Here is a 26,661-nt window from a genome sequence, read left to right on the forward strand (position 1 = left end):
TCGCCCCCCCCCGCGACTACTACTTCGCGCTGGCCCACACGGTGCGCGACCACCTGGTGGGGCGCTGGATCCGCACCCAGCAGCACTACTACGAGCGGGACCCCAAGGTGAGCTCACCGGCCCCGCCGCCGCGGGAAGACGGGCCCCGGGGGGACGGGGATGGGGACGGGGACGCGGCGGCTGCGCCTTCCCCGTCGGCCCCGCGGGTGTCTCCGTGTCCCCCTGACGGGTCTCACTGCGGACGTGGCCCGCGGGCATCCCCATGGCCGTGGCCCGCGCGTGCATCTCGCCGCAGCTGTGTCCCCTTGGGCATCACCACATCATGGCCCCTTGCCATGGCCGTGTCCCTCGTGCACCTCACCGTGGCTTCTTCCCCGTGGGCATCGCCACAGCCATATCCCTCGCATGCACCCTGCTGTGGCTGTGTCCCCATGGGCATTGTTGTGGCTGCGTACCTTGCATACACCTTGCCGTGGCCGTGGCCCTCATGCGCCTCACTGTGGCTGTGTCCCTGTGGGCATCGCCATGGCCATGTCCCTCGCACACATCTTGCCGTGGCTGTGTCCCCACAAGCTTCTTTGCAGCCCTGTCCCAATGAGCCTTGCTGCAGCCATGTCCCCCCTCAGGCATCCCCCACAACTGTGAGCCCCTGTGCCTTGTCGCAGCCATGTCCCCTGTGATCCCCCTGTGAGCATGTCCTCACACGGGCCTTGCTGCTGCCAGCTCCTCCGCACGCTTCACCACGGCCATGTCCTGCACTCGCACCACCATGGCGGTGTCCCCTCTGGGCATCGTCACCTCCACGTCTCGACACATGCCTCAGCACAGCCATGTCCTGCCTTTGCTCCTGCAGAGCCCGCAGGCAGCTTGGCTTTGAGGCTGGAGAGGAGTTTCTTGCCTTGTGCAAACCAGACAAGCTCTCCCAGGTCACCAAATCCCGGGGAGCTGGTCGTTCCTGGGGGACTCAGCCTGCTCCCTCCTCTCCTCCCAACTTGTCAAGTCAGGACAGTGATGCTGGAGATGTTGGGGGCTGCAGGACGTTACTCAGCCCTAATCCTTTTGAATTAAGACCAGATCCAGCACTTAACTGGAGAGCCCCAGAGGGCAGGTGTGTACTAGAAAAGGCACATACCTTCCCAGCGCGCAGGCAGCTGCCTCCCCTAGTCAGCTCTTTTCTCGGGGTTATGAATATTGCCTTGACACAAGAAACAAACTGCACTTTCACGCCGGTACAGGTGCACATGCACTGGGAGTTACGCCAGTGTGTGGAGCTCTCCCTTTTATCCTCACTCACACAAATGCTCTCTGATCTGTATTGCTGAAGGGATTGTACAGATCCCATAAAGGCTAAGAGGAGCTTGTAGTGGGCTTGCTTGCTGTCCCCTGTGCTTAGGTTTTCACTAGCAACACGTCCCTGCGGGAGACTGAGAGGAGCAGAGTATTTATGCAACTGTGTGATGTTTTCAGTCTTTCCAATGAGCCCCAAGGAAGAGATGGACCCTTTCAGACTCCCAGCAGAGGCGGCAGAGCGGGTAATCCTGCTGCTTAGTGGGGAGAGTTCCCAGCTACGAAGCAAAGAGATTCAAGGGGAAGCACGATTTAAAGTCAGGCTATTGCTCTGTTAAAAATTGCTGTTTATTTATAAAAATATCTCTAGCGATAAATCTGAGTGAGGGCAAAAGTTTGCACAGACTGCTTCTCATCCTACAAACAGGCTGTCATTAGCATTCGTGGCACAGGCACAGCTCCTCTGAAAGTTGGAAGGTCACCGCAGAGCAGCCCATCTTGCACAGTTGTGCCGGGAACCCTGCCACCCGCGGGACAGTGTATTTGTTCAACAGGGTGAAACATGTGCGTGAAACTCAGCGCGGGGAGAACAGGAGGACCCGTGCGATAGGAGTACTGGAAAATCACTAGCAGGAAGGGGCCTGGCCCTGAGCCCAGCCGGCGTGCGCGGGGCAGGGGGCTCGCTCCGGCTTTCAGCAGGCTTTGGATCAGCTTCAGCTCAGCATGGGAAAACTTTAAAAGCCCACTGTAAGCATCACCTCAGCTGAGCTTGACGGTGTATAAATATACCATTCAGCATCCTAGATAATTCTTGCCCTAAGTTAATTAGGGAAACACTTAACAGGCAACGAGATTTTTCTATAGAAGGCTGTTGGCAGGGAGACGCGCGGCAGAGGGTTGGCTAGCATCCCGCGCGAGATCCTTCTGACAAACAACTGCGGTGTGTGGTGTTCAGGAGCAGGCGCCAAGAGCTGGTTTGGGAAGATGTCCCTGCTCTGGAAAGCACTTGGGTCTGCTCTCAATTTTAAGCGACTTTGGTGACGGTGAAGTGCTGTGCTGTGTGTAAGTGTCTTGCTTTGCCTCCCCAGCGCATTTACTACCTCTCCCTGGAGTTCTACATGGGCCGCACTCTGCAGAACACCATGGTGAACCTGGGCCTGCAGAATGCTTGCGACGAAGCCATTTACCAGGTGAAGTCTTGGGGGTACCAGGGTCCCCCCGAGGACCTGGCCAAACTTTTCCACGCGGAGGGCTGGGTATCTTTATTTCTCAGGGCTTCCTTCTAAGGATGTGTTATTTTGACTAAACAAAGCGAGGCTTGGCTCTCTGTTAGTGTTTTTCATCCCCTAGAGAAGACCACGGGGGGACCTTCAGGTTCCTTGAGAGTTGGAGTATGGTTTTCTCAAACCACCGTTTTCCTGTAGTGGCTGGGAAATCCAGAAGAGTATCCAGAAAGCAACACCCAGCATCCCAAAAGACTAGGGAGTCCCAGGCTGCAAATAGCTTTCCATTACTAGGAGAGATGATGGCTCATCACGGGAGATGTAGTCTAATGGGGGAGGCTGGGCCAGAAGGGGAAACTGGAGCACCAAACCACCAAATTACAATTCATACATGCAGGTACACAAGGCACCGCAGCAGCGCTGCCGGATAAAAGTGAATCACTGGGAAGGAAGAAAGGGGAGAAATTGTTTGCTTGAATTAAAATGTCATCAGATGAGTTCAAACTGGAAAAAACACAGCTGAGTACCACCAAGGCAATCACAAATGCGAGGCCATGGTTACTTAGGCTTGCAGCTACCTCTGCAGCCGGACAGCGACCTTTTTGACAGAGTATGAGTTTTTGGGCTTTCTCACCCAAAAGCTTCATTTCCTCTCCTCCTCTTCCCCCCCGCCCCATCGGATTGATGCATGTTACACTTCCGAGCAGGAGTTGGGCTCTGTCACCATCTCTCAAAATGAGGTGCTACGATTGCTGATGAAATGTCCTGGTGAGCACTTTCCCTGCCAAGGGATGGGAAGGGATTTCCAGGGAGGGACGTGACACGTTTCCTCTCTGAGGTATCGTGCCTCGGAGGGCAGGCTGTTTTTTATCAGGAAGGATCCTCAAGTCCCTTTGCAAGGCATTTTCCACATGCTGATTTGGCCCAACGTGCGAGCAGAGGCTTCCATCGCTGTAGCCTCCAACATGTGGAGCTCATCGTGGCCAGTGGCCAGCTGGGATGGGAAGTCTCGTATCCAGCATGGCTCTGTCACTGAGAGAATTCGCCTTGGTTTTTGTGACCCCGTCACACTGTGCATGAGGCTTTCCTGGCTTGTGGTTGCAGACCGCTGAAGCGCTGGGAGAGTGGTTTGGGGAGCAGCCATGGTGTCGGCCTGACTCCCCACTGTCCCCTGTGGCACTGAGGTGAGATACTGCTGCCCTCCAAGAGGCAGCATCTCTTGAATCCTGGAGAGTCCTTGCTGCTGGCACACTTAGCCTTCATCTGGCAGCAGCCCCCGGGCTGGAGAAGAAGTGGCCCAAGAGATGCAGCAGAGGAGACAACCACTTCCAGCCATGGACTCCGGCCAAGGAGCTTGGCAGCAGGCTGGGCAGGATGCAGGAAGGCACGGAGCGTAATGGCGAACACTGCAGTAACCAGCTGCCAGCATGGTCGTGCCCTTCCTCAAGGACTGGGCAGGCGCGAGCAGAGAGGCGGCGCGTGTACCCGGGCAGGACTCGGCAGTCCCTTGCACGCCGACTTGGCCATTCGCCATCCTGTCTCCAACGGCGAGTTCGGTGGAAGGGCCTCCTGGCGTGAGTGGCTGCCAGGAGACGAGTGTTTTGTTTGAGGTCTCTAAGGAAACCTAGTTCATGGGAAAGCGACGTTTGATGATGGGCTAAATTGTTTTCCAATTAATTGGGCTGCCCGGGGACCAGAGGCTGGTGAGATGCTTTGTGGGAAGGGGAGGGTGGGGGGGATGCAAATTAAACCCTGTGGGTTTAATTTCCTGTGGTGTGGGTTGTTTTGGGATCTGTGTTTGCCCTCCTCGGAGAGCAGCCCCAGGGTGTGGGCTTCGGGTGGTGACGTGTTCTGCTGTGGCTCTTTCCCCAATAGCTGGGTTTGGACTTGGAGGAGCTGGAAGAAATTGAAGAAGATGCTGGGCTTGGTAACGGAGGCCTGGGCCGCCTGGCAGGTAATACAGGGAGAGGGGAGCCCCCTCCTCGCGCAGAGTGCATAGGGACAGAGGGTGGCCTGGCTGGAGGCTGTCACGCCCTCGCTGCCGGCACCTCAGCATGACAGCATGCAGACCTCAGCCCGCATCTGCCCCGCAGCCCTTCAGCAGCGTGGTACCCTCCTGCCTGCTCCTGGCTGGCCAGAAATGAGCCCCCTCCCCGGTGAGAGCATCCAGGAGATGTAGTTGTGTAGTCTGCACCACAGCAGGCGGGGCTGCAGCGGAAAGGGGCTGTCCGGAGCCTTTCTCCTCACCTCCCTGTGAAAGCTCTCACTTTTTGGAGGCACCCAAGCAGTTCTCACGTAGGCAGATTGTTGGCTGCTGTTTTAGTCTGCCTGTCCCACAGGACTATTGGAGATGAGAGCTCCCCAGTTTTCCTTTCCTCCGGAGGAAATGCTGGGGCTGATCTTTACCAGAGCTGTCCCAGACTGAGGGCTGGAAGGGTTTGCTTTGAAAGCAATAATAGCAAAGTAGCTGGTAGAACAGCAAGTTGGGTTCAGAAGCTCTGCTTTACCAGGCAGGCAGGCTTTGAGCAAGGCGTGGGCACCTTGGGCAAGTTTAGAAGAGCTCTCACTGCAACAAGGCTGGATTTGGGTTTTTGGTGACCTGTCCTTGTCACCAGCAACTTTGGGGTGTTTGTGGTGGCTCGGCAGGACGTGCATGGGGTGCTGCTGCAGGCTGTCCCCTTCTGTACCTTCTGCACGCGGATTTCCTCTGAGTAATAAATGTTTCCAGCAGCACTGGTTGTAGCAGCTCCTCACCCCCCCCATGCACAGCACGCCATAGCAAGTGCAGTGAGTGAGGGGTGAGGTTCCTTGCAGCATGACCATGCTCTGTTCTTCCAGCTTGCTTCCTGGACTCCATGGCCACGCTGGGGCTGGCGGCGTATGGTTACGGCATCCGCTACGAGTTCGGTATCTTCAATCAGAAGATTGTCGACGGCTGGCAGGTACATTGGCAAACTCAAGTCACCCTTTCTCCTTCTGTTCCATGCTGCGGTGGCCACCTCTGCCTGTGGACAAGGCCTGGCCGCACAAACAGCACTGCGGTGCCTTGAGCTGTTCATAAACTGGGTATTTGAGCCCATCACCTGGTGCCAAATGGGCTGTCACTTCCTACTGCTTGTGCTGACCCTGGGGCTCTGACTGCCTGAGCAAAGAGAAGTGATGAGGGCGGTGGGGTGTGTGTGTGTGGCAGGCGCTCACCCGGGGACACGTGCAAGCTCATCCATGCCAGTCACCAGCCCGGAAAGATGGTGCTGGAGCTGAGCCCACAGGGCATGGCTGGGACCAGAGGTCTCCCTGTGGCAGGCGCCGGGGACACGTGCAAGCTCATCCATGCCAGTCACCAGCCCGGAAAGATGGTGCTGGAGCTGAGCCCACAGGGCATGGCTGGGACCAGAGGTCTCCCTGCCTGGGGCTCCATGGCACAGCTGCAACAACCTGAGAGTCCCATCCAACCTGGCAGTGAGCGGGCAAGGAGACAGGCTAAGGATGGAGATGTGGCTAAACACCTCATGAAGGTGTCTGGTGGAGGATGAATTTGAACATGATGGAACAGTACAAGTGCCTGGGGTGCTGCTGCTCTGGGTTCCCTGGGAGACTGGCAGCAGGGGCTTAAACAGGGATTCTCCTGTAGCATTAATGATAATATTTTGCAAGTGAAAATAGGCTAAAAAACTGCCCCAGCTGGCAGTTTTCCCTAGTGTATGTCTGGAAGTGGTTTCCATTAGGAGACTTGCCTTGCTTTTGAGCATAAAGGACCTTTTTTCCCCTTAAAATAGCTCTCCATAAGTCAGGGAGGATGAGAGGTTTGACGGCTGTTTTTCCTCCTCCCCCACAAAGAAGCTGCAATGTTAGGCCCTATAAATGGTGACAACAGGGAAAAAAGCATCCGCTGTTACTGGCTTAATGTTACTTAAAAAAGAACTCGGGTGGTGGCGATGCTGGGTTGTGGCTCAGACCTGCCCCCCCGCCTGGCAGGGAAATGCCTGCAGGCACAGAGCAGCTCTCCCAAGTGCCTCAGCCCCTCCGGTTTCTGGTGCACATCAGCCTTGGTGGCTCTGCTGAATTGACTTCACTCCCATTGGTGCTGTTATGAGCAGAGAGGAGAAATCCTCTCTGGCAGAGGGCAGAGCAGTTAGCAAGACCTGGGTTAGAGGGGGTGGTTTGTGGCCAGGAACAGCACCGACAGGCTTCTAGGGAACCACCTCCCACATGTCCCACTATCACGGTCAAACTGGATGTAAAGGCCTCGAGATGGACTGAATGCAGCAGTCTGTGCAGTTTGGATGGTTTAAACCTGTACAGCTCTGCAAAGCCCATAGAGGCTGATTTATTTATAGCAGCTGGGATGTAGTCATCCATGTTTTGAAAAGCCCAGCTGTCCTCTAGAGGCCTCTGCATATCCATATTTAAAGCCAGCTTACTAAAGCTTTGCTTTTAAACTGGCCTCCCTTGGGAGAGCTGAGTTTAGCCTTCACTTGGAGACACGAGCCATCACCTGAACCCCGTTTGCCTCTTGCAGGTGGAGGAGGCCGATGACTGGCTACGCTACGGCAATCCCTGGGAGAAAGCTCGCCCAGAGTACATGCTCCCCGTGCACTTCTACGGCCGTGTGGATCACACCCCTGAGGGTGTGAAGTGGATCGACACCCAGGTACCAACATCTCCCTCGGTGCTGGGCTGGGGGAGGATGGGCCAGGGTAGCGTGGAGGGGGAGAGTCTGTGCCCGGGCTGCCTGAGGTGGTCAGACTTCCATTCTCTCCCACTCTGGCAAAACTCTCTCTGCTACCCTTGCAATTACAAAGGTGACTTTGTTGGCTACGGCTGCAGCAGGATTTGAGGAAAAAGAGGGATGATATTCAGTCACATCTGTAACTTCAGATCAGCTGGGGCCTCCTTCTCTACAGATCGCCAGGGTGAAGCCCCACAGTCTTGCATGGATTTATGTCGGAGGAGGACTGTATCCCTGGCAGCCGTGCTAGGCTCCTTCTGCACTGCTCCTGGCTACCACTCACTGAAACCCAGTGGTTTTGCAGGTGGTTCTGGCACTGCTGCTGTGGGTGGAGATTCATCTTGTGGGGTGGCCGTGGAGCAGTCTTGTGGGTGTTTAACTCCCGTGATCAGAGCAAGTTCCTCTTTCCCAGACCAGCCTGATGGGTAGAGTGCTGTCAGGGGAGGCTGGAGGCATGGTTTCAAGTCTCCAGTCTGCCTGGAGGCCTTGTTTTGTGGCATCGTGGAGAGCAAATGCTTCTTCAGCCTCCCACAGTTGGGGAGGTAATGCTGTGCTTCAGGAGCATGTGCCTGCTCAGAACACAGGCTGCTGCATCATAAGTGCATTCCAGTCTTATAGCTGAGGAAGGCAAGCTTTAAAGAGGCACAGATTTATTAAGAGGATTGAAGATGTTTCAGCCTCTCGTGTCTAAGCACTGCCCAGGATGGAGGAAGGAAGGACTATGAATTTCTCTGGGATTCAGGGACATGACCTAGCCTTGTTCCCATGATGTTCAAGGGTCTCTCAGCCTGATGAGCCAGCTCTGTCCATCCGAGGAGCAGTCAGTCATAAAGCCAAGCCATTCTCTTCAGCACCAAGAGCTGAAGCTCAGTTGCAGAGTCGCCTGGGCCCGCTCAGAGGAGAAATAAACCAGGTCCTTTTCCAGGGACCCTGGTTGTCGAAGGCTGTGCAGTGACCTAGGCCATTCCCAGGACACACACAGCACAGGGGTTCAACACCACATCCCTGTAAACAGCATGGAGGCACCGTGCCAGAGCTCTCTGGGGAAGCAGACATCCACGTGGGGACCGAGTGCCATTGTCTTTCAATGTGCTCCTCTTCTGACCCCAGCGGTACTCTGGGGTTTCAGGGACCCCAAGCAGTGCAGTGGAAACACTGCTTCCTACAAGGAAGTGAATTTTCAGATGGTGCCGTTAAGGGAACAAGTTGGAAAGGCTCAAAAAAGCCAAAGACGCTGTCTCCAAATATAGCATCGCTCGGTTCATGTGATGTGTGCCCCAGCCCCATGGCTGAGGCAGGGCAGGCTTCTGCCTGCTTCCATGTTCGGAGCTGGTAATAGCAGCTTTGAGAGCCTGAGCTCTTGCTGATTCTCCCCAGAGGGGACCTGTTGCTGATGCCAGCACAAAGAGGCTGTTCAGGGCCAACATGCTGATCTGCCTGGGTTTTCCCTGCCCTGTGAGCACAGCTCGTTCAGTTCTCTGCTGCCTCTCACATCTTTGTTTGGGGACAGCCTCTGGCTGCGGGGCTGTCATGCACTGCAGTACACACTGACTTGTTCAGGAGGATGCTGGCTCCTTTTGCCAGTGTCAGAGAGGCAGCCCAGGCTCCGTCCCGCAGGATCAGGGCCTTGCTCTGCTAGCACCATTCAGCTCTGCTGGCATATGCCCTCAGCCTCTTTGTTCCAGGCTGAGGTTGGGGTGCCTTGCCTCGCCGCTCAGCAGGTCTGGAGGCACGCAGGTGTTGGCACAGCAGTGAGCTGGAGCACACAAACTTGGAAGCATAGCCATGCCTCGCCTGGCTAGTGTAATCTGAGCTGGGAGCCCCAGTGTTACTCCCTGTAGCCATGTGTGCAGCATCCTGATGCTTAAGCATCATCTGTAGACTGCGCTGATAGTTTTGCACTCATGTTCAGTTCAGGTGCTGGAGATCTCAGTGGATTTACCCAGGCAGGTTCAACAAACCTTGAACATTGGGTGAATTGCTCTGGGAATGGTACTGCGGTGGTAGGGTTTGGTCCTGGCAGGCTGCAGAAGGCTAACGGGCAGGATTCAGGCTGTGGAGTTTATCCCAGATGGAAACACAAAGGTCCCAGCTGCCCTGGCCCTACCCCAGCACAGACAGAATTGCAGTGGCCAGCTGAGGATGCTTGCAGTGCTCTGGTGAATAATTAATAGGTACGCCAGTTGGTGTAGGAAGGTCAGCAGGTTGCTTGCAACTCTCTTTTACATTTCATTGATGGGCTTGTAACTCCAGTTTGTCAGTAAAGCTCCAAAGAGCTCTGTTTCTCCTATTAACGCTTTGCCAGTGGGTGCTGGAAGTGCCCATGATAGCAGGGAAGTCTGTGAAGCTCAGCAGGTGTGTTTTAGTGAGGTGAGATTCTTACCACAGCCAGGAGTTGTCTGTGTCCTCTGGATTCTTCCTGCAGAGGTCTTTCCCACCTTCTCTGAGGCCACCGTGCTGCTAATCAGACGGGAATACTGTCCTTTTGCAGGTTGTCCTTGCTATGCCTTACGACACACCAGTGCCAGGATACAAGAACAACACTGTAAACACCATGAGGCTGTGGTCTGCAAAAGCACCCAATGACTTCAACCTCCAAGAGTGTAAGTGCTATCCCTCCACTGCCTCTCTTCTGGCCAGGCTGGGACATGGTTGTTCCTGTGTGCATAGCACCTGGCACAGCACTCCCCATCTGGCCTGCTTTACACATATCTCTTGGCTACCTCCAAAACACAGCGCTGTGCGCACATCCATGGATCACACTACCTCCAACCACTTCCAGAGCCCTCATGCACCAGGACACCCATCCATCCTCCTTCCATCCCCATTACGCTTATCCTGTTCTCAAAACCTGCCCTATCCCTTCCTCAAGTGATACACCACGTGCCACTGTGTTCCTCACATCACCAAATGAGCTGCAAACCCATACTTGCCATGGAGGGTCATTTCTGTGCAGCGTCATCCCTTAGTGCTGAAGGAAAAGAGCAGCACAGCCCATCTTACTGTTGGTTTCCTTTGGGTCTACGTGTGACCTCTCTAGTGCATTTTTCAGGCTCTAACTGTAGTGCTGAAGAGCAGATACAGGGCAACTAACATACCAAATGTCAGTGCTAGGCTGTTACAGAAGGAGAAGGTTTTAGGCTAGACTGATTATTTGATTTATTCTTCCATACTGGCAAGCACAGAGATGTGTGTGTCCAAGTAGCTCTGCCAGGAGAACTTGTGTGGGACAAGGGGTGATGGCTCTCGAGTCTCATAATGTCTCCTTAATTCTTGATTGGCAGCTGCAAGCTGGGTTTCAGATGAGCCTTTTGTACCCTTTAGGAGTTGAGTGTGATTGCGGTCTTTATGCTTCTTTACCCTGCCCCATTTCTCCTTAGTCCTTAAGCAAGATGGCTGGTCACTCACTTCCTTTTTTTGCCTTCGCTGGCTGCTGTCTTCAGTTTCTGTCTGTCCTTCCTGATACGTGTGTCTTGAGAAACTGCATGGAGACGTGCCTTTCTCTTATCCCATCTCCTCCCATCTCTCTGGTGCCTTTCACACATGTACATTCCCATTCATATTTCATTAATTCCTGATATGTGTGTCTTGAGAAACTGCATGATGTGCCTTTCTCTTATCCCATCTCCTCCCATCTCTCTGGTGCCTTTCACACATGTACATTCCCATTCATATTTCATTAATAGTAGCCTGAATGTTCCTGTTACAGATCTCTCTATGAGAGAATAGGGAAAAGCACAGTGTCAGGGACCTGCCTGAATCTCTACAGCTGCTGCACTGCTGTGTGTATTTCTCTCTTGCTGCAGTCAACGTGGGTGACTACATCGAGGCAGTGTTGGACAGAAACCTGGCAGAAAACATATCCAGAGTCCTGTACCCAAATGACAACGTGAGTGACTCTCTCGTCTCTCCTCTCTGCTGCTCGGGATCATCCTCCCTGTAGTTGTATCGCCTTGTTTGCAAGCACTGGAAGGTCATGGCCATCTGATGTTTATTGTTCTGGTTTGAGGATTTTTAATATGATAGGTTGGCCCCGTAATTCTCAGTGAGCAGACACAGCTCTGCTGGCTCCAGAGGGTCTCTGCTGACTGATGGCAGCTGAGAGTCTGGCCCATATTGTATAGCTGCTCTATACATCCCTGCTGCAAGGAGGAGAAGACATACTACTCCTTCAAATTCAAGGCAGTTGCCAATTTACATGGCTTACCCTTTGCAAAAGTAAGTTGTCATTTCAGAGGCAGCCATGAGGGGGGATTCGTTTCCACCCCCAGTTCAAGGGATTTCTTATTGCAGGGACTGTCCCAGGCCATGCACTCACTGGGCACCGGATCCAAAAGGGAAGAGCCCTCACTATCTAGTCATGGATTAGCATCTCTGCTGGAAAAGCTCATCTCCTGCACTTTACCCCCACCCTCTCATTCCAGCTGGTGTTTTGAAATAGACCAGCGTGAAGTGTAGTGTGCATGGGAGGCAGCTGGTGTGTCCAGAGACACTGGCTACTGGTTATTTCAGGGAGTCCAAAATCCTTGGTCCAAAAACCCTGCAAAGAGTCTTGCAGTGAGGGAGGGAGCTGCGCTTGCTCTGTAGGAGTGGCATGGATGTGGCAGGTTCTGTTGCCCTCTGGAGGCAGCTGTTTGGGATGCCGAGCCCCTTGTCAGTCCCTACAACTGCTGCCCCATCAAAGGCAGTATGAGAAACATCCACATTTGCCCTCATGAGGTGCTGAACCTGCGAGGCCTGTTGGGAAGCCTGTCAGAGTGGATAGGAGCATCTCCAGGGGTTTGGCTGCCAACTGGGGATGGCAGCTGCAGCACTGATGGCTGTGGTCCCCCCACTTGCAGTTCTTTGAAGGCAAGGAGCTGCGGTTGAAACAGGAGTACTTTGTGGTGGCTGCTACCCTCCAAGACATCATCCGCCGCTTTAAATCCTCCAAATTTGGCTGTCGAGACCCTGTGAGAACATGCTTTGAAACCTTCCCAGACAAGGTGAGTTTGTGGGCAGAGAGGGTCCGGGGGCATTTCAGCCAGACCTGCCTATCATGAGCAGGGTGCTCAGGACCAAGTGGGGGTATATATACAAAGACGCTGGCAGTTTGGGTTGGAAAACAGGTGATCTCCGGGCCTATTTTCCCAGGGAAAAATTTGCAATTTGGAGCAAAACTTGCAAAGGTTCAATAGCTCTGTTCCTGGGAGCTCTGTCTGTTTCTGGGGTGTGTGCCATGAGCAGAGGCTTGGGGCTGATCCTCACCCCAACCCCATGCATGCAGGACACTGTCACAGTCCTATCACTGCCAGATCTGAGCCCAGTGAGTCTGTGTTGCAGGTGGCTATTCAGCTAAATGACACCCACCCTGCCCTGTCCATCCCAGAGCTCATGCGGATCCTGGTGGATGTGGAGAAAGTGGATTGGGACAAGGTGAGCAAAACTGGGTACTTGCAGGGGAAAGATCTGCTGTCCTGTCCTCACACGGGGTTTCCTTTCCCCTCCTGGACTGGGCACGCACATGTTAACCTGCTGTCTGTAACACAGGCCTGGGAGATCACGAAACGGACCTGCGCCTACACCAACCACACTGTGCTGCCTGAAGCCCTGGAGCGCTGGCCGGTCTCCATGTTTGAAAAGCTGCTGCCACGTCACCTAGAGATCATTTACGCCCTCAACCAAATGCATCTGGACGTAAGGGACTGGGCTGGTCACAGGCTGTGGGAACTCTGGGGATCTTGATCTGGCTGCCTTTAGGATGGGAATGTTCCTAGGTCCTGTGGCTGGGTTGCTAATGTCCCTCTTTCTGCCTACCTGCCTGCAGCGGGTGGCAGCTCTCTACCCAGGGGACACTGACCGTCTCCGGAGGATGTCGGTGATCGAGGAAGGAGACTGCAAACGTATTAACATGGCGCACCTCTGTGTGATTGGCTCCCATGCGGTCAACGGCGTGGCCCGCATCCACTCTGATATTGTGAAGAACTCAGTGTGAGTTGGGGGACACCCAGGGCACGCACCCTCTCCACTCACTGGGTTTTGCCTGCAAGCCTGGGGGGCTAGCTGGAGCGATCAGGTGTCAGGGTCTGCTTTGGTCGCCCTGCTGGGCATGGCAGACTGGGGAGACTGTCTCATTCACATGTATGCAAGGTCTAACTCATCTCCCTTTGGAGCTGGTGAAACCCTCAGCATTACGGCTGAGGAAGGGGGTGAGACGCAGCATAGAGAGTTCACGCTTGTTACAGGGAGATCTGCAGAGACTGCCCTGAGTGAGGAGCACATACAGTGGGGGCCCAGCTGAAGAGCTCTGGGTGGTGGTGGGTGGTTCAGAGCTCCCTGGTGTTCCAGGTTCAAGGATTTCTGTGAGCTCGAGCCTGAGAAGTTTCAGAACAAGACAAACGGGATCACGCCAAGGCGCTGGCTCCTGCTGTGCAACCCAGGACTGGCTGATGTTATTGCTGAGGTGAGTCGCCAGCATCTGGAGTGAGGGGCTGAGCATGATCCGTTTGCTTTTGATCACCTCTTTGTGTGGTCTGATCAGACCTGAGGCTAATGCCTGGCAGGTGTGAGTGAGGACAGCCTGGGAGGAGCACACCTGTTGCACGTGTAGGCGTGGGACTGGCTGGGCTTTAAAGTCGGTGATGAAGAGTTGGCCAGAAAAGTTGCAGAAATTTGGATCTGGTTTCCTGCCCTCGTGGTGGCTACACACAACCTGTCAGGCAGTACCATGGTGTGTGAAATGGGGTGCCTGCAAAAGCATTCAGCTTCACAGGCACAAAGGAGCTCCCTTGGAGCTCCAGCCCCAGTTCTGTCTCCTTTGTTTACCAGGCCCTTTAGCACAGGTTTTTGCTTCACACTGCGACATGCCATAGCTGAATAATGTCCTGCAATCAAATGTATCTTTATATCCTGCCCATCAGTTTCTCCAGCTGCCAGGAGGCCCTGGAACATGTGCGCACATCCTCCCTGTAAAGCTCCTTGAGAGAGAGGGACTTGTTCAGGTTTTTGCAAGTGCCCTGTTTCCCCTGTACCTGTGGGCACCCTGATGACACAGAGAAGTAACCTCGCCATAATAAACTGTGCCCCTTTTCCTGGCCAGAGTGCGTCTTCCAATTCCCAATGGGACTGTGGCATCTCTGTTGGGGAAGCATTGTGGACTGGGTGAAGTGTCTCACGGGTGGGACATCCCTCTCTTGGTTTGTTCTTTTAGAAAATCGGGGAAGGCTTTATCACAGATCTGAGCCAGCTGAAGAAGTTACTGGATTTCATCAATAATGAGGCTTTTATCAGGGATGTGGCGAAAGTCAAACAGGTAATATGCACTGGAGGTGGGGTTGGGGGAAGAAGGCTAAAGGCACCGTGCTCCCGGGAACATCCCAGCAGTGAGTGCTCACTTCTGACACAAGGCCTGGGAACCCATGCCTGTTCCTCATCAGATTTTCTTGCCAGGAGAACAAGCTGAAGTTTGCAGCCTACTTGGAGGAGCAGTACAAGGTCAAGATCAACCCTTCATCCATGTTTGATGTTCAGGTCAAGCGAATCCATGAGTACAAGCGGCAACTGCTGAACTGCCTGCATGCTATCACCCTCTACAACCGTGAGTGCTGCCTGGGCTGGTAGGCAAGGGGTGTCCCCCCAGCCTGTCACTGCCAGGGTTCCCGTGTAAAAGTATGCCAGCTGGTGGCCAAGGACTCCTGAGTCTAGCTCTGCCCTCCTGTCATGAAGGGCTTCTCTCCAGGAGGGAAGACAGAGTGTCTGAAGGGTTGTACAGAGCTCTGAGGAAAAGCTCACAGCCCATGTCTCCAGCCCAGCTGGGTCCCAGGGCCTAGGTAACCACCACACCTGTACTGCAGGTGTTAGGACTGACCTGGTGCAAGTTAAAACCCCACTCCCCAGTGTATGCTTCGGGCCCCTGCCCATTCCCGAAGGGAGGCAAGTCATTGGAGCTCTGCATTGTGCTGGCTCGAGTAGTTCTCCGAGGACTTTGCAGCCCATTTTTCCCCAGCACAGCTCCAGCAGATGTCTGGTTGGGCTTCAGGGTCCTGCAAGTTCGCTGGGTCCAGGTGACATGGGCTGGGATCCCAGCCCACCTCTGATGCACGCAATAAACTCTGTACAGTTTTTCTTTGCTTCACTTGTGTTATGCCCTGCTCTTTCAGGCATCAGAAGCGATCCATCCAAATCCTTTGTGCCCAGGACTATTATGATCGGAGGAAAGGTAACGTGTGTTCAGGACTCGGTGCATGCATGGCTCAGTGGGGATGTGGGGAAGGTGCTGTCCCCTTTCTGTGGCTTTGCCGGGCCCACTGTAGGTTAGCCAGCGTGTGTCTGCTGGCGGGCTCTTCAGCAAACACCTTCATGGACTAATCAGACTGAACAAGGCCCATCACTCTTTCCCTGTGGCTCAGGACTTCTCCCAGTAGGGTGTTTTTGCTGATCCATGTGAACAGCAGAGGTGAGGCCCACATTCTCCCCGTGGTGAGGACCCTCACTGGCACCTCTCATGCTCTCCCATCCTTAAAAGCCTTCGTCATTTATGGGCTGCTCTTCTTCAGGCAGCCCCTGGCTACCACATGGCCAAGATGATCATCAAACTCATCACGTCCATCGGTGAGGTCATCAACAACGATCCCTATGTGGGGGACAGGCTCAAGGTCATCTTCCTGGAGAACTACCGGGTATCCTTGGCCGAGAAGGGTACGTCTGGTCTTGTGTAAGCACACCTCAGGAGCTGGGCATGTCCCAGCTGAGCCCAGAAACTGGCTAGTCTGAGAGGCTGTCATGGCAGGTCACCTGGCTCTCCCTTAGGAAGGGCCTGAGGGCTCCACACAGGGCGGGAAGCCAGCTTCATGCAGGAGTGACAGCAACTGCATGGGGTTGTGGCAGGGCTGAGCCTGGCTCTGGCCCCAGAGCCGTGCTGGTTGGGCTGAGGTTGAGGTCAGCAGGGCCACTAGCAGATGCCCAGGGTTGTTTTGCTGTCCTGGGCCCAGGTCATGGGGAGCTGCAGTGTGGCAAGGATTAACTCCTACCTCTCTTGCACCTGGCAGTGATCCCGGCAGCAGATCTCTCCCAGCAGATCTCCACAGCCGGCACAGAGGCCTCGGGTACCGGTAATATGAAGTTCATGGTGAACGGGGCCCTCACCATTGGTACTATGGATGGGGCCAATGTGGAGATGGCTGAGGAAGCAGGCGAAGAAAACCTCTTCATCTTTGGCATGCGGGTGGAGGACGTGGAGGCCCTGGATCGCCAAGGGTTGGTGCTGGGGAGACCCCAATGCTTGCCAGGGCTTGTCAGATGGGGATACAGGTCCCAGCTCCGGCAGGGAAAGCCATGATCTCTGGGAGGGACACCCTCCTCCCTGGGCAGCTCTGGAGCAGGAAAAAGCGGGGGGCTGGAGGCAGCCTCCGCCCTGGGCTGGTCAGTGGATGGTCCATCAAGGATGCAGCCCAAGCAGCTCGCCCAGAGCACAGTGGCTGTGAACGGGACATGAGCCTGGGCACAAAGTGTTTCAGGCACTGTGACTGGTCTCGGAGCCACTAGCAGGGTGCTCTGATGGACACAGCCCCAGGAACAAGGCCCCTCAGGAGCCATATGACATCTTTGCCTGCCCTCCCTGCCCCAGACACGTCAGGTCCTGCTCTCCGGGTGCTGGGCCCCAGGGGAGAGCATCGGTCCCTACAGCCTGTCTCTGCTGGATGCAGGTATAACGCACAGGAGTACTACGAGCGCCTGCCAGAGCTGCGACAGGCTATCGACCAGCTCAGCAGCGGTTTTTTCTCCCCTCGAGACCCCGGTTGCTTCAGGGATGTTGTGAACATGCTCATGTACCATGACAGGTGAGCCCTGGCAAGCATCCCCCTTTGGTGGGCTGCTCTCAGCCTGCCCAGGCCTCCTTCCCAGCTGGCCTGGGTCCCCCTGCGCAGGGGCTAAGCCCTGCCTGCCCGCAGGAAGGTGTCTGTGCCAGGACACCTGTCCTGCCAGGCTGGGACCCTACGGCACGCAAACCCTAGCCTTACTCTGCTTTGGGTTTCAGGTTTAAGGTGTTTGCCGACTATGAGGCCTACATTAAATGCCAAGGCCAAGTGGACCAGCTGTTCATGGTAAGAGCTGCCCACTACCAAGGGGGAGGGACGGGGTCCTTGGCCATGGCAGTGCAGCGAGGAGACTGGGGGTAGCTGGGATGAGTGTGCTCCTGGGGAGCCCTTCTTACAGATACTACGTTGTGTGGGCATGGGGCAGGGTGAAGCAGGTTTTGCTGCTTCGGCAGCCCCACACCATGGTGTTTAAAGCAGCCAAGTGTGCATAGCCGGTGTCCTGCAAGGCTGCGAGTTGGGACAGAGCCGGGTGAGGGACTGACTGCTGACATTGCCTCTCCTCTTCCCAGGACCCCCGGGAGTGGACTAAGAAAGTCATCAGGAACATTGCATGCTCGGGCAAGTTCTCCAGTGACAGGACCATCATGGAGTACGCCCGGGAGATCTGGGGTGTGGAGCCACCTGCCACAAAAATCCCCCCACCCAACCTCCCCCGGGACTGATGCAAGCACAAAGGGAAGGAAGGAGGGATGGGTTCCCAGCCCAGGAGGCCTCACCTGCATTTCACTGCCAGTCAGATGGGCTTGGCTCTGCAGAAACAAGGCCTCTCCCTCGGGGGGGGGTAGAAGGATGCTCTGAGGAGGAGCCCTGACTGAGGAACAGGAGCTGGGGGAGAGGAGAAAGGACCCTGTGTTTGTACCCATGTATCCAGCCTGCATGTGCTGCATAGTGCTTTTAGTGAGATGACCACGGATAAGTTCCACAGCTGTGCTCCATGCTTAACAAGGGCTTTCCAACTAAGTCCTCCCCTCTCCCCCTGCATGCAGCCTGGCCTGGCCTCACCTTCTTGACCCTGCCCAACAAGCAGGTTTAGCCAACACAGTGTCTTCCATCCTTCTCCAGGGGGTCTGCCAGCCCCAAAGCTAGGGGAGGGAGAGGCCACTGTCTGCCCCTCCAGTCACCCCCTTCCCCAGTAACGCCTAGAGAAGGTGGGGCTGGCTGTTGAAGCAGCTGGCTCCAGTGCAGGTGCCAATGTCAAATGCTATGTGCCACAAGGAGAGAGGGCCTGGGATCAGCGACTTCCTTGCCACAGAGCTTGCCGTAACCTCCTCCCACGCCTCTTTGTTAACTAAAGCCCAGTAACCAAGCCACTCCAGGGATTTTTAGCCTCCATGTCTGCATAGAGAGGGTTGTACCTGCCACTGCCAGCTGGGTGGCTGACCCTGCTGGGCCCATAGGCCCCAAGCAGGCTCTTGGCTTTCCAGGCACAGCTGTATGCTGGGTGCTACCCAGGGGGTGAACATGTATCATATCTCTTGGTCACTCCACAGCTGGGTCATGCTGCTCCGTGTGTCCCTCCCAGTGCTGGGGTCAGAGTTTAACACCCATAGTGCTGTATAGTGCACCAGTACTCCCCTGTGTGACACCAACTCATTAAAACAACCAGAACACCTGCTGGTTTGACTTCGGGCTGACTTGTGATTACTCCATGCCTGTGGGTTCAGGTTGCAACAAGTTCAGACCATGACACCTGAAGCCATGCTGGCCTTCCCCAGCTGTGGCTTCATGGGATGTGGTCCCCTGCAGCTGGCATGGTGCTGGGGTGCTGGCACCATCATGGGGGCAACATGCCCATGGCAGAAAGGTCAGTCTTGCCAGTGCACGGGGTGTACAGGAGGGAGCTGGTACCCGAGGCTGCACTGGGCTAGCTAAGGCCAAAGCCATTTACCTGCACCCCTGGTGTGTTGACTATATGCACTGGGGTGGGGGTTACAGTGTTGGGTTTGCCCTGCAAATGGCACGCAGGGCTCCTGTGCTAGAAATCCGATGGGCAGCTCCCATTTCCCCCATCCCCAGTGGGGAAGCAGAGCCTCGGCTGCAGCCGGACTACAGGCAGAGACCCGCTGGGCTCCAGGAGAGCCACTCACCCAGAGCTGGCAGCAGCCACAAAGACTTGCCCAGTCCCAGCTGCGAGCTCATCTCCCATGCACGACCCTACCGCAGCCCTGCCACATACCCAGCTGACCTGCCCAACTGGGGAAAAAGTCCCCAAAACTGCCAGGTAAAACAGGTGAAGCTGAAGTGATCAGCAGTCAATGCCTTTATTAAAACTACACCACTTTTAGATAAACATTTCATTTTAAATTTCCAAGCATATCACTGGCCTACTAACGGGAATGGCAGTGTTGGGATCACCAACACGAGCAGTTCATGTGCTGGACCCTCAGCTCTGTCCCATGGGAGGAAGACAGCCAGCCAGCCTCCGGCTCAGGCTGCGCTTTGCCCCAAGCCAGCTGCCGGCAGCAGCATTAGCTGGAATGTGCACATCACTCTCCAGAGCCATGTGTGTGTTTCTCATCTGTCAGTGCAATAAATACAAGTGCGTCAAACATAATTTAAGTGGCACAGTTAGCTTATGAGTATCATGGGTCAGAAACCTCAGGGACAACCACGCTATGGCAGAAGAATCTCAGTACAAGAACAAGCTACTGTCTGCTTTGCAACTAGTATGAGCCTGCAGATATAACATGGATGTACGCTGAGCGGTTTATACTATGCCGTACACCCCTGAACAGACCCTTCAGGCAGCACAATTCACTCTGAGCACTAGTGACTAAACCTACAGCACCTGGTATTGTCTATATAGACTGACAGGGGGCAGGGCCAGGCCCCAGCCAGACAGGACAGAGTCAGCATATGACCCTCTCCCGTCTCAGTGCAGAGCTCATCGGTGGCATAAACAGCCCCTGTTCTAGCCCCAAGCAGGGCAAGGACATCCCCAGAACTTCTCCCCATGCTCCGACCATGGCTGTGAGATGGGCTGAGAAGTGCTACTGGAAGTGCCTGGGATGCCCAGAGCACAGAAGGGAGGTGGAGGGAGAGATGGGGAGGGATGCCCCAGACTGTTATTTTTGCATCTAGAACTGCATACCACTGCCTGCTTTTAGCTACAGAGGAACAGTATAGCCACCAGGAACAGGGAAACCTGACCTAAGGAGTTAAAAGGTAGTTGAGGGAAAAAACCTGCCCTTCCCACCCAAAGGAAGCACATGTCTGTCTGGGTGTGTACAGGGAGAATGGAAGACATCCAATCCCACATCCTGGGCCCAAGTTGTTCATGGAAGGGGGAGATCAAGCGAAAAAGTACTCTCTCACGCTTTCCGGCTTAAACTCCCAAGTTTGCAATTTATCTACATATGTCACTTCAGTCCTAATAGGAAGTGCATGTGAAGAAGGGGAGGAGCTCCACAGAGGATAGAGCAGGGATGGGAGCAGAAATTATGTTCAGAGGGAAAAGGGTACAGAAAAGATAAAAGGGCACTAACCTTTTCCATTAAATAGATGTTTGAAAAGGAAGAACAAAAAAAAAAAAATCTTTCATTTTATTTTCAAATGTGGGCAATTAGCCCCACACTTGCAACACATGGTGACTGAAGAGCTAAATAAAAGTATCTCTCACCACCTGGATCTTCCATGTATTTGTAATTACAGCCACTTAGCAAAAAGGAAAGGCAAAACATGTATTTCCTAGAAAGAGAACACCTCAAACTCAAGCAAGACAACTGTGGTATGGAGACACGGCAAAAGCCATTCGCCTACAAATGAGTCTCTATGTGATCCAAAAACAGCAGCAGTGTTTAAAAGTGAAACACACTTGGTCATGACACACGTGTCCTAGGAATGTCTGTCCTCAGCAGTACCACGTTGGATTGGCCAGGCTTTGTTGTGCTTACATTTTTCACAGTTTGGTACTGGCTCCTGGGCTGTTATCACCCCTCCATTCATGTCAAAAAAGAAGCCAACAACTTCTTTCTTCTACCATCACAGACGCTGATGCCGGGAGCTGGAGTTGCCAAGGGTACACATCAGGACCGGAGTGGGAATCCCTGACCTCCTCTAGTGCCAGGGATGGAAGAATGGCAGACTGACCCACAGGGAGGGGGGAGAAAAAGGAGAGAGAGGAAGGAAAGAAAGGAAAATATCTGTGCTGCCAAAAGCAGCCAGTCTTCAGTGATGATGCTCATGTTCAGATTTTCCCAGGAATTCCCTAGGAAAGGAAACGACACAGCAGTGACACTCAGCTCTCCTACACTCTGGTGCATGCTGCAGCCTGCGGATCTTCCCATTCCCCTGGCAAATACTAGGGCTTGAGCACTTGCAGCTACAGGGAACAGCACTGAGCTTTGCTCTCACCCATCAGTGGCTCCCACTAGAAGAGGCAAGCAGAAGTAGCTGCTCTGCAAACAAATCCTCCAGAGCATCCAGCTCACAGCAGAGATGAGCCAGAAAGGAGAAGCGCTCCCAGCTTTCCGTGGCTCCCCTTCCCAAAACCTGCTTTGCAGGGAGGTGGAGAGCTTTGACTTTGTGCTAAGCCAGCCCCAGTATCTCACCCACTCTGGAGACAGAAGGGGTTTTCGGAAGAGCTGCCCAATACAGGTGCCTGTTACACATCTCTCTTGCTCCTGGGCACATGTCACAGTGTGCCCCAAAGCCCCAGGTCCCAGCTCCCTCCCCCCCAGCCAGAGGAGACCCTGGTTAACTGGGCTGTTACCGCAGTATTCGAGGTAGCTCTGGACTCCTGTAGATGTACTTGTGCCGGTAGCCGAGGTCTGTGTGGAACGGAACAAACTGCACCTTGTAGTCTCGGAAACTCCGTGACGTCGCAGCGATGTTGTAAAGCTGAGTCCAAGGGGAGGCAGGTGAGGGACACATGTCACTCCAAACCAGCTACCCCTGCCAAACCAGCACCCCTCTCAGGGGTGGGTTATGGGCCCTGGCTTGACCAACTTTGCTAGCTCTAGCTCCGTTTCACTATTGATTTGCCACCTCCAATACCACAGAATTTGTAGTCTCTTCAGGCTATGCATTTCTACATACACCTTCCTATTGCTGACTTTTTGCCTGGCTGGGATGTTGTTCTACCCACACCAGTTCCTCCCACCAGATCAGTTTGCAGAGCCACATGTGTACCTTCTTTCCCAGATGAAATGGTACCACCGGGTCATCCTCAGCATGAAGGATGAGCAAGGAGCAGGAAATGTATTTCACACTGTAAAAGAGACAATAATGTCACAAAGGCTCAGAGCAATCCCATCACTCTCTGACACCAACACACTTGGATTTTCAAGGAAACTGCAACGACAAAGATGTCCTGTGGGTCATTAACTGCAGTTCAGATCTTGAAAACATTATCTGGGCACCATTCATTTGATCTATAGAAAATTTACTAGTGAAAGGCATCCTTGTAAAAGCTATTTGCTGCTTAGACCAGAGAAAAGTGGCTCACCCCAGTGCAAAGCATCCATCTCCCAAGGTCTGGTTTGGTTTCAGTACTGGAAACCAAACTCACAAATGCTTAGGCTCTTGAATGAAAGGCTCAGTGAAAAGAGACAATGTTATTACATGCAAGGTGGCTTATGCAAATGCTTAGCAGAGAAATCTTCCCAAACCTTCAATGTCCCAATGCTACTGTTTAACATGTAACGTACACTTGAAAAGCATAAATCACATGGACCAAATTAGCATATCCCTGAGTAGTCTCTGTGCTCTCTGTTGCATCTGTCCTTATTAAGAACAATTAAAAAAGAAAGAGCTCCACAGTGCAAAGCTGTATTGCACTGAGGGCTGCGAGAGTAACTGAAATCCTTTCAGCAAGTATAATGCTTCAACAACAACAACAACAAAGCAGAGATTGCAGTCTGATGTCTATCCTCCTTGAGGCTTGCCATGGCTCACTGCAGCCACAGCTGAAATCCCAGCAAAGAGGGAACTCACTTCTCATCGTTTGCAAATTTAATTCCACTTGTCGTGATGGGGTCAAGGAAGAACCAGTCAAACCCAGGGAAGTATCTATATATCTGAGAGGAAAAATTTGTGTTAGTGGCAGGCACCAGCAGGACAGTTATACAAACAGCAGTAATGGGGCAGGCCACTGCCATCCCAGTAACATCCCTTGGTTGCTGGCTGCGCTCTCTGCAGTGAGTTGGTCCATGTTTCCACCAGCATTATTTTTCCTCTCCTGTTTCAGGCCCATCTTATCAGCCTGCTCAGGAGCAGGCTCTCTGGGTGCTTGTATGGTCAAGGTCTCTAGGTATCATGCTGCTGCTGGCAACAGTCTTCCTGGAAGAGAGCTTTATCCCAGGGCACCTCACCAGTCCGGCCGCATCCAACACCCGGTCTGGGTGTCTGCTCAGTTCAGAGCCAACTCGCAGCCATGCCGGATGGAAGAGACGGACACATCAGAGGGAACTCACCAGGGAAACCTCACAAGCAGAAAGGGGCCACATGGATGGGGCAGTGACCAAAAGAAGCCCAGCTTTGCCATCACTTTGCTCACAGCCCACAAAATAGCCTCCTGCAACAGAGAAGCTACAACACAAGAAGAACGGGCTCTCCACTGCTGAGTGCAGTCTCTATGTTCCCCTCCCTACATTTACTGCCCTTTCTGATTCCAGTTTCTGTTTTCTTCAAGCAGGCTCCACGCATGGCTCTGGTACTGCTTATTGTACTAGTGCTACCAGGAGCTGCCTGAAGTGCAGCTCTTTACCCCTGATGCTTATAAATATCACTGCTGCCCCACAAGTCATGCACTTAGCTCAGCTACATCACTTCTGAAGGTTAATTTCTAAGCATACAATTACGTGCCACTAGTGTGAGAGCCACTGTGTACTTGCCACAGAAAAGGGGTGACTTCGCGCCTCCTCCCGTATGTTGGTGAATGGAGATTCCAGTATCAGGGCATCCGGGGGCGTTTCTGAAAAGCCGAAGGCAATGTGCTGAAATGCAGGGGTACAGATAGCCAGCAAGGTCAGGGTCTGCCTTATGAGAGCAGCTGCCACCATGGTGCACCAAGGACAGCCTTGTCACAACTGCAAACATATGCGGAAATCTGGGACGCCAGCAGGATCCGGGCTGGGTGGGAAGAGCATCCACCCACCAGACTTACCTCTCTCGCAAAGGCGCCTCACTAGATTTGTTGCGACCCTGGAAAGAAGAACAACGGGCATTTAATCTGGCACAGGCCCTCAGGCTCTAGTGGTAGTAGGCGGTAGAGGTACAACTCACCTGCCGTAACGTCGACCCCTCACACTGTCTGAGGTCTGGGCAGCCAGCCCACAATAACTTGAGTTCCCACAGGTCTCCCATGCCCAGCTGTCTCAAATGGCACCAGGTGCCTGCATTTAGGTAAGTGAACAAGTCCAAGGAAGCAGCGCACCATGTAGCCCCTTGGAAGGGCCTCCTTTAAGATGGCTCTTGGGCTCCCAGCATATCTGCAGCTGTGTGACACAGCCTCTTACCCCCAGACCACAAGGGCTGAGCAAGAAAGAGGGGAATGAGGGGGTATGGGCAGAGGAGTGCTGTGTTCCAGGCAGCTGGAGCGCAGGGTCCCAGGGTGACACGACAAGGAGTTTCCATAGCTGGGTCAGAAAGCAGCAAGGTCTCCCCCATGCATCTCCCTAATGAGACAGGTATATTTCCAAAGTTGCTGAATCCTCCACACACTGCCTATTTCAAAAAACCTCAAACTCCAGGCTGGCTTCCCTGTTCACCAGGGAACTCAGCTGGGGACCACAGTCCCAGGCTACTCGGATTGCAGTGCACTGGGAAATGTCACGAGCATGCTCTTACCCAGAAAGGGATCCTGAAACATGGCAAAAATTTAGAGGAAGAGCCAAAGGAAAAGCCTTTGCCTTCTCTCAAACAAAGCAGGATGTTTAGTATCACAGCAATGAAGAGGCACTATCCTGAAATACCTCCCTGTCCCAGCAACACATCTGTTGGACAGCAAGGCAAGCTGTTGTGGTCTCAAACAGTTTAATCTGCACACAGCTCAACTCAAAAGTAACTCTTGTGTTTGCCCTCTGCTCCTCCGCAAACCAAGGGGGTAAGAGCACATGCTGCCTGCTGAACACGACCCACCTCCAGACAGCAATGGAAAGGGAAGAAGCAGGAAAGGAAAGTTAAAAACATGCAGGCAAAGGCACTTGACACTTTGAACTTCCCTGTGCCAGGCATGACCATGTGAATGTCACAGATGGCCAGCAGTGTAGTCACGCAGGCATCTGCATGAGTACTGATTACATGCGGCACGTTTGCCAGGACAGGAGGAAAAGGTTTTGTAAGGGCAAGTCACGTGCACATGCAGCTGGTCTGAGATACGCTTCCAGAGTATCAGAGAAGCCTGATGTTCTGCTCTGAAGGACGTATAGACATAGGTTCACCACAGGAAGAGATCGGTGCAGTCCCACTTTCTCTCCCTTTGGTCAATCTGCATTATATTATACTAAGTGTCTTTTTTCCAGCGTAACCCTCTGGGCAATGAAGGTTCAAGCTCAAATCCTACATAGTCATTCACTGTAGCCCTTCTCACTCTGTAAAGTGCAAAGGGGAAGCTACACTGCAGCAATTATGCCACAGACTCCAAGCCAAGCCAGCCTGGGGATTACGGCAAACAGCACCTTCATCCAAGGTCAGTGTTTAGTGTTTTTCAGAAGCTGCTAAATCCCACTGAGATTAGATGCTTACCCCGTCCCCAAGGAGTGTCCCCATATATAGACAGGGTTGTCTCCACTTCTTGCTTTTATCCAGTCGAAGACATGAAGGGCGTCGTAGGTCATTCCCCTCTCTGACGGGCTGCCTATTGAATCGCCCCAGCCTGAAACACAAATAGTCCTTCTGAGAATCCCACAAACTGGTCAAAGCCAGCCCGCTCTTCCCATGCAGTCCATCTGTGACTACAAAGGGACCTGGGACATGGACAGTTTCTGTTTATTTCACTGTGCATCTCTACAATTTGGGGCTGAAAGCCCTGATTGATCCGCAGTCATTTAAACAAGGTAACTGCTGGCTGCCAAGGAGTTTTCGTGGATTTAGTCAACAACAAAAACAAGAGCTGGATCTCAAACGCTGCCACACTGTGTTCTTGCACCTACCCATCTGCAACAGCCCAGCTCCCAAACCTTAGCTGCTTTTGCATGCAGGTAACCAATTTGTAAGTGGAGTCTCTAACGGCGTAAGAATTGGATGCTTAGGGTCAAAAACCAAGCACGTTTCACAAAGCTGTTGCAACATCAGTTTGTCCATGCTGTTCGATCAATGCCCTCAAGCAATTTTCCACCCTCCTGATTGTTTTGGTTCTATCACTATTGCAGCATGTCTACACATCTTATGCTGAGCAGAAAGCATCCCACATCCCTTCTGATACCTAATAAGCAGCCAGAGAAGCAGCTGCCAGCAGGACTGAAAAACAGGGCAAGGTCCTACAAATAAACCTCTCCCAGATGACTTCTTGATAAAAATGCAACGGATTAATTTCTTTCCTCTATCTCCAGTGGCGTTACACTGCAGCCATGGCTTAAATAATGAGAAGGAAAAAAAAAAAAAGAGCAGCAGATGCTCGACTGCT

At 53.5% G+C, this 26,661-nt stretch overlaps 2 protein-coding genes across 2 annotated transcripts in view; one reads left to right on the forward strand and one right to left on the reverse strand.

The window, feature by feature from the left end:
* Positions 1-5: 5 nt before the first annotated feature.
* Positions 6-18,718, forward strand: PYGB (glycogen phosphorylase B; the record flags this gene model as incomplete). The annotated part of the gene is made up of 20 exons (XM_009272622.1): positions 6-107; positions 2,376-2,477; positions 4,386-4,464; positions 5,349-5,452; positions 7,030-7,161; positions 9,731-9,842; positions 11,046-11,128; positions 12,081-12,224; positions 12,562-12,654; positions 12,769-12,915; positions 13,046-13,209; positions 13,567-13,681; positions 14,429-14,530; positions 14,668-14,815; positions 15,378-15,436; positions 15,774-15,915; positions 16,266-16,473; positions 16,923-17,057; positions 17,255-17,321; positions 17,606-18,718. Coding segments are annotated over 20 exons (2,391 nt in total), but the record flags the coding sequence as incomplete, so codon positions are not given.
* Positions 18,719-19,333: 615 nt separating this feature from the next.
* The window catches only part of ABHD12 (abhydrolase domain containing 12), a 53,337-nt gene continuing 46,009 nt past the window's right edge, over positions 19,334-26,661 (reverse strand). Inside the window, exons 7-13 of the mRNA XM_009272623.1 lie at positions 25,782-25,911; positions 24,202-24,239; positions 23,930-24,009; positions 23,031-23,113; positions 22,227-22,305; positions 21,808-21,935; positions 19,334-21,303 (exon numbers count right to left, since the gene is read on the reverse strand). Coding sequence (XP_009270898.1) covers positions 21,264-21,303; positions 21,808-21,935; positions 22,227-22,305; positions 23,031-23,113; positions 23,930-24,009; positions 24,202-24,239; positions 25,782-25,911 — 578 coding nt within the window. The 3' untranslated portion in view covers positions 19,334-21,263. The remainder of the gene's footprint in view (positions 21,304-21,807; positions 21,936-22,226; positions 22,306-23,030; positions 23,114-23,929; positions 24,010-24,201; positions 24,240-25,781; positions 25,912-26,661) is intronic.

The sequence above is a fragment of the Aptenodytes forsteri genome, unplaced genomic scaffold (genome assembly GCF_000699145.1).
Source record: "Aptenodytes forsteri isolate BGI_AS27 unplaced genomic scaffold, ASM69914v1 Scaffold238, whole genome shotgun sequence".
In the NCBI taxonomy this organism is placed as follows: domain Eukaryota; kingdom Metazoa; phylum Chordata; class Aves; order Sphenisciformes; family Spheniscidae; genus Aptenodytes; species Aptenodytes forsteri.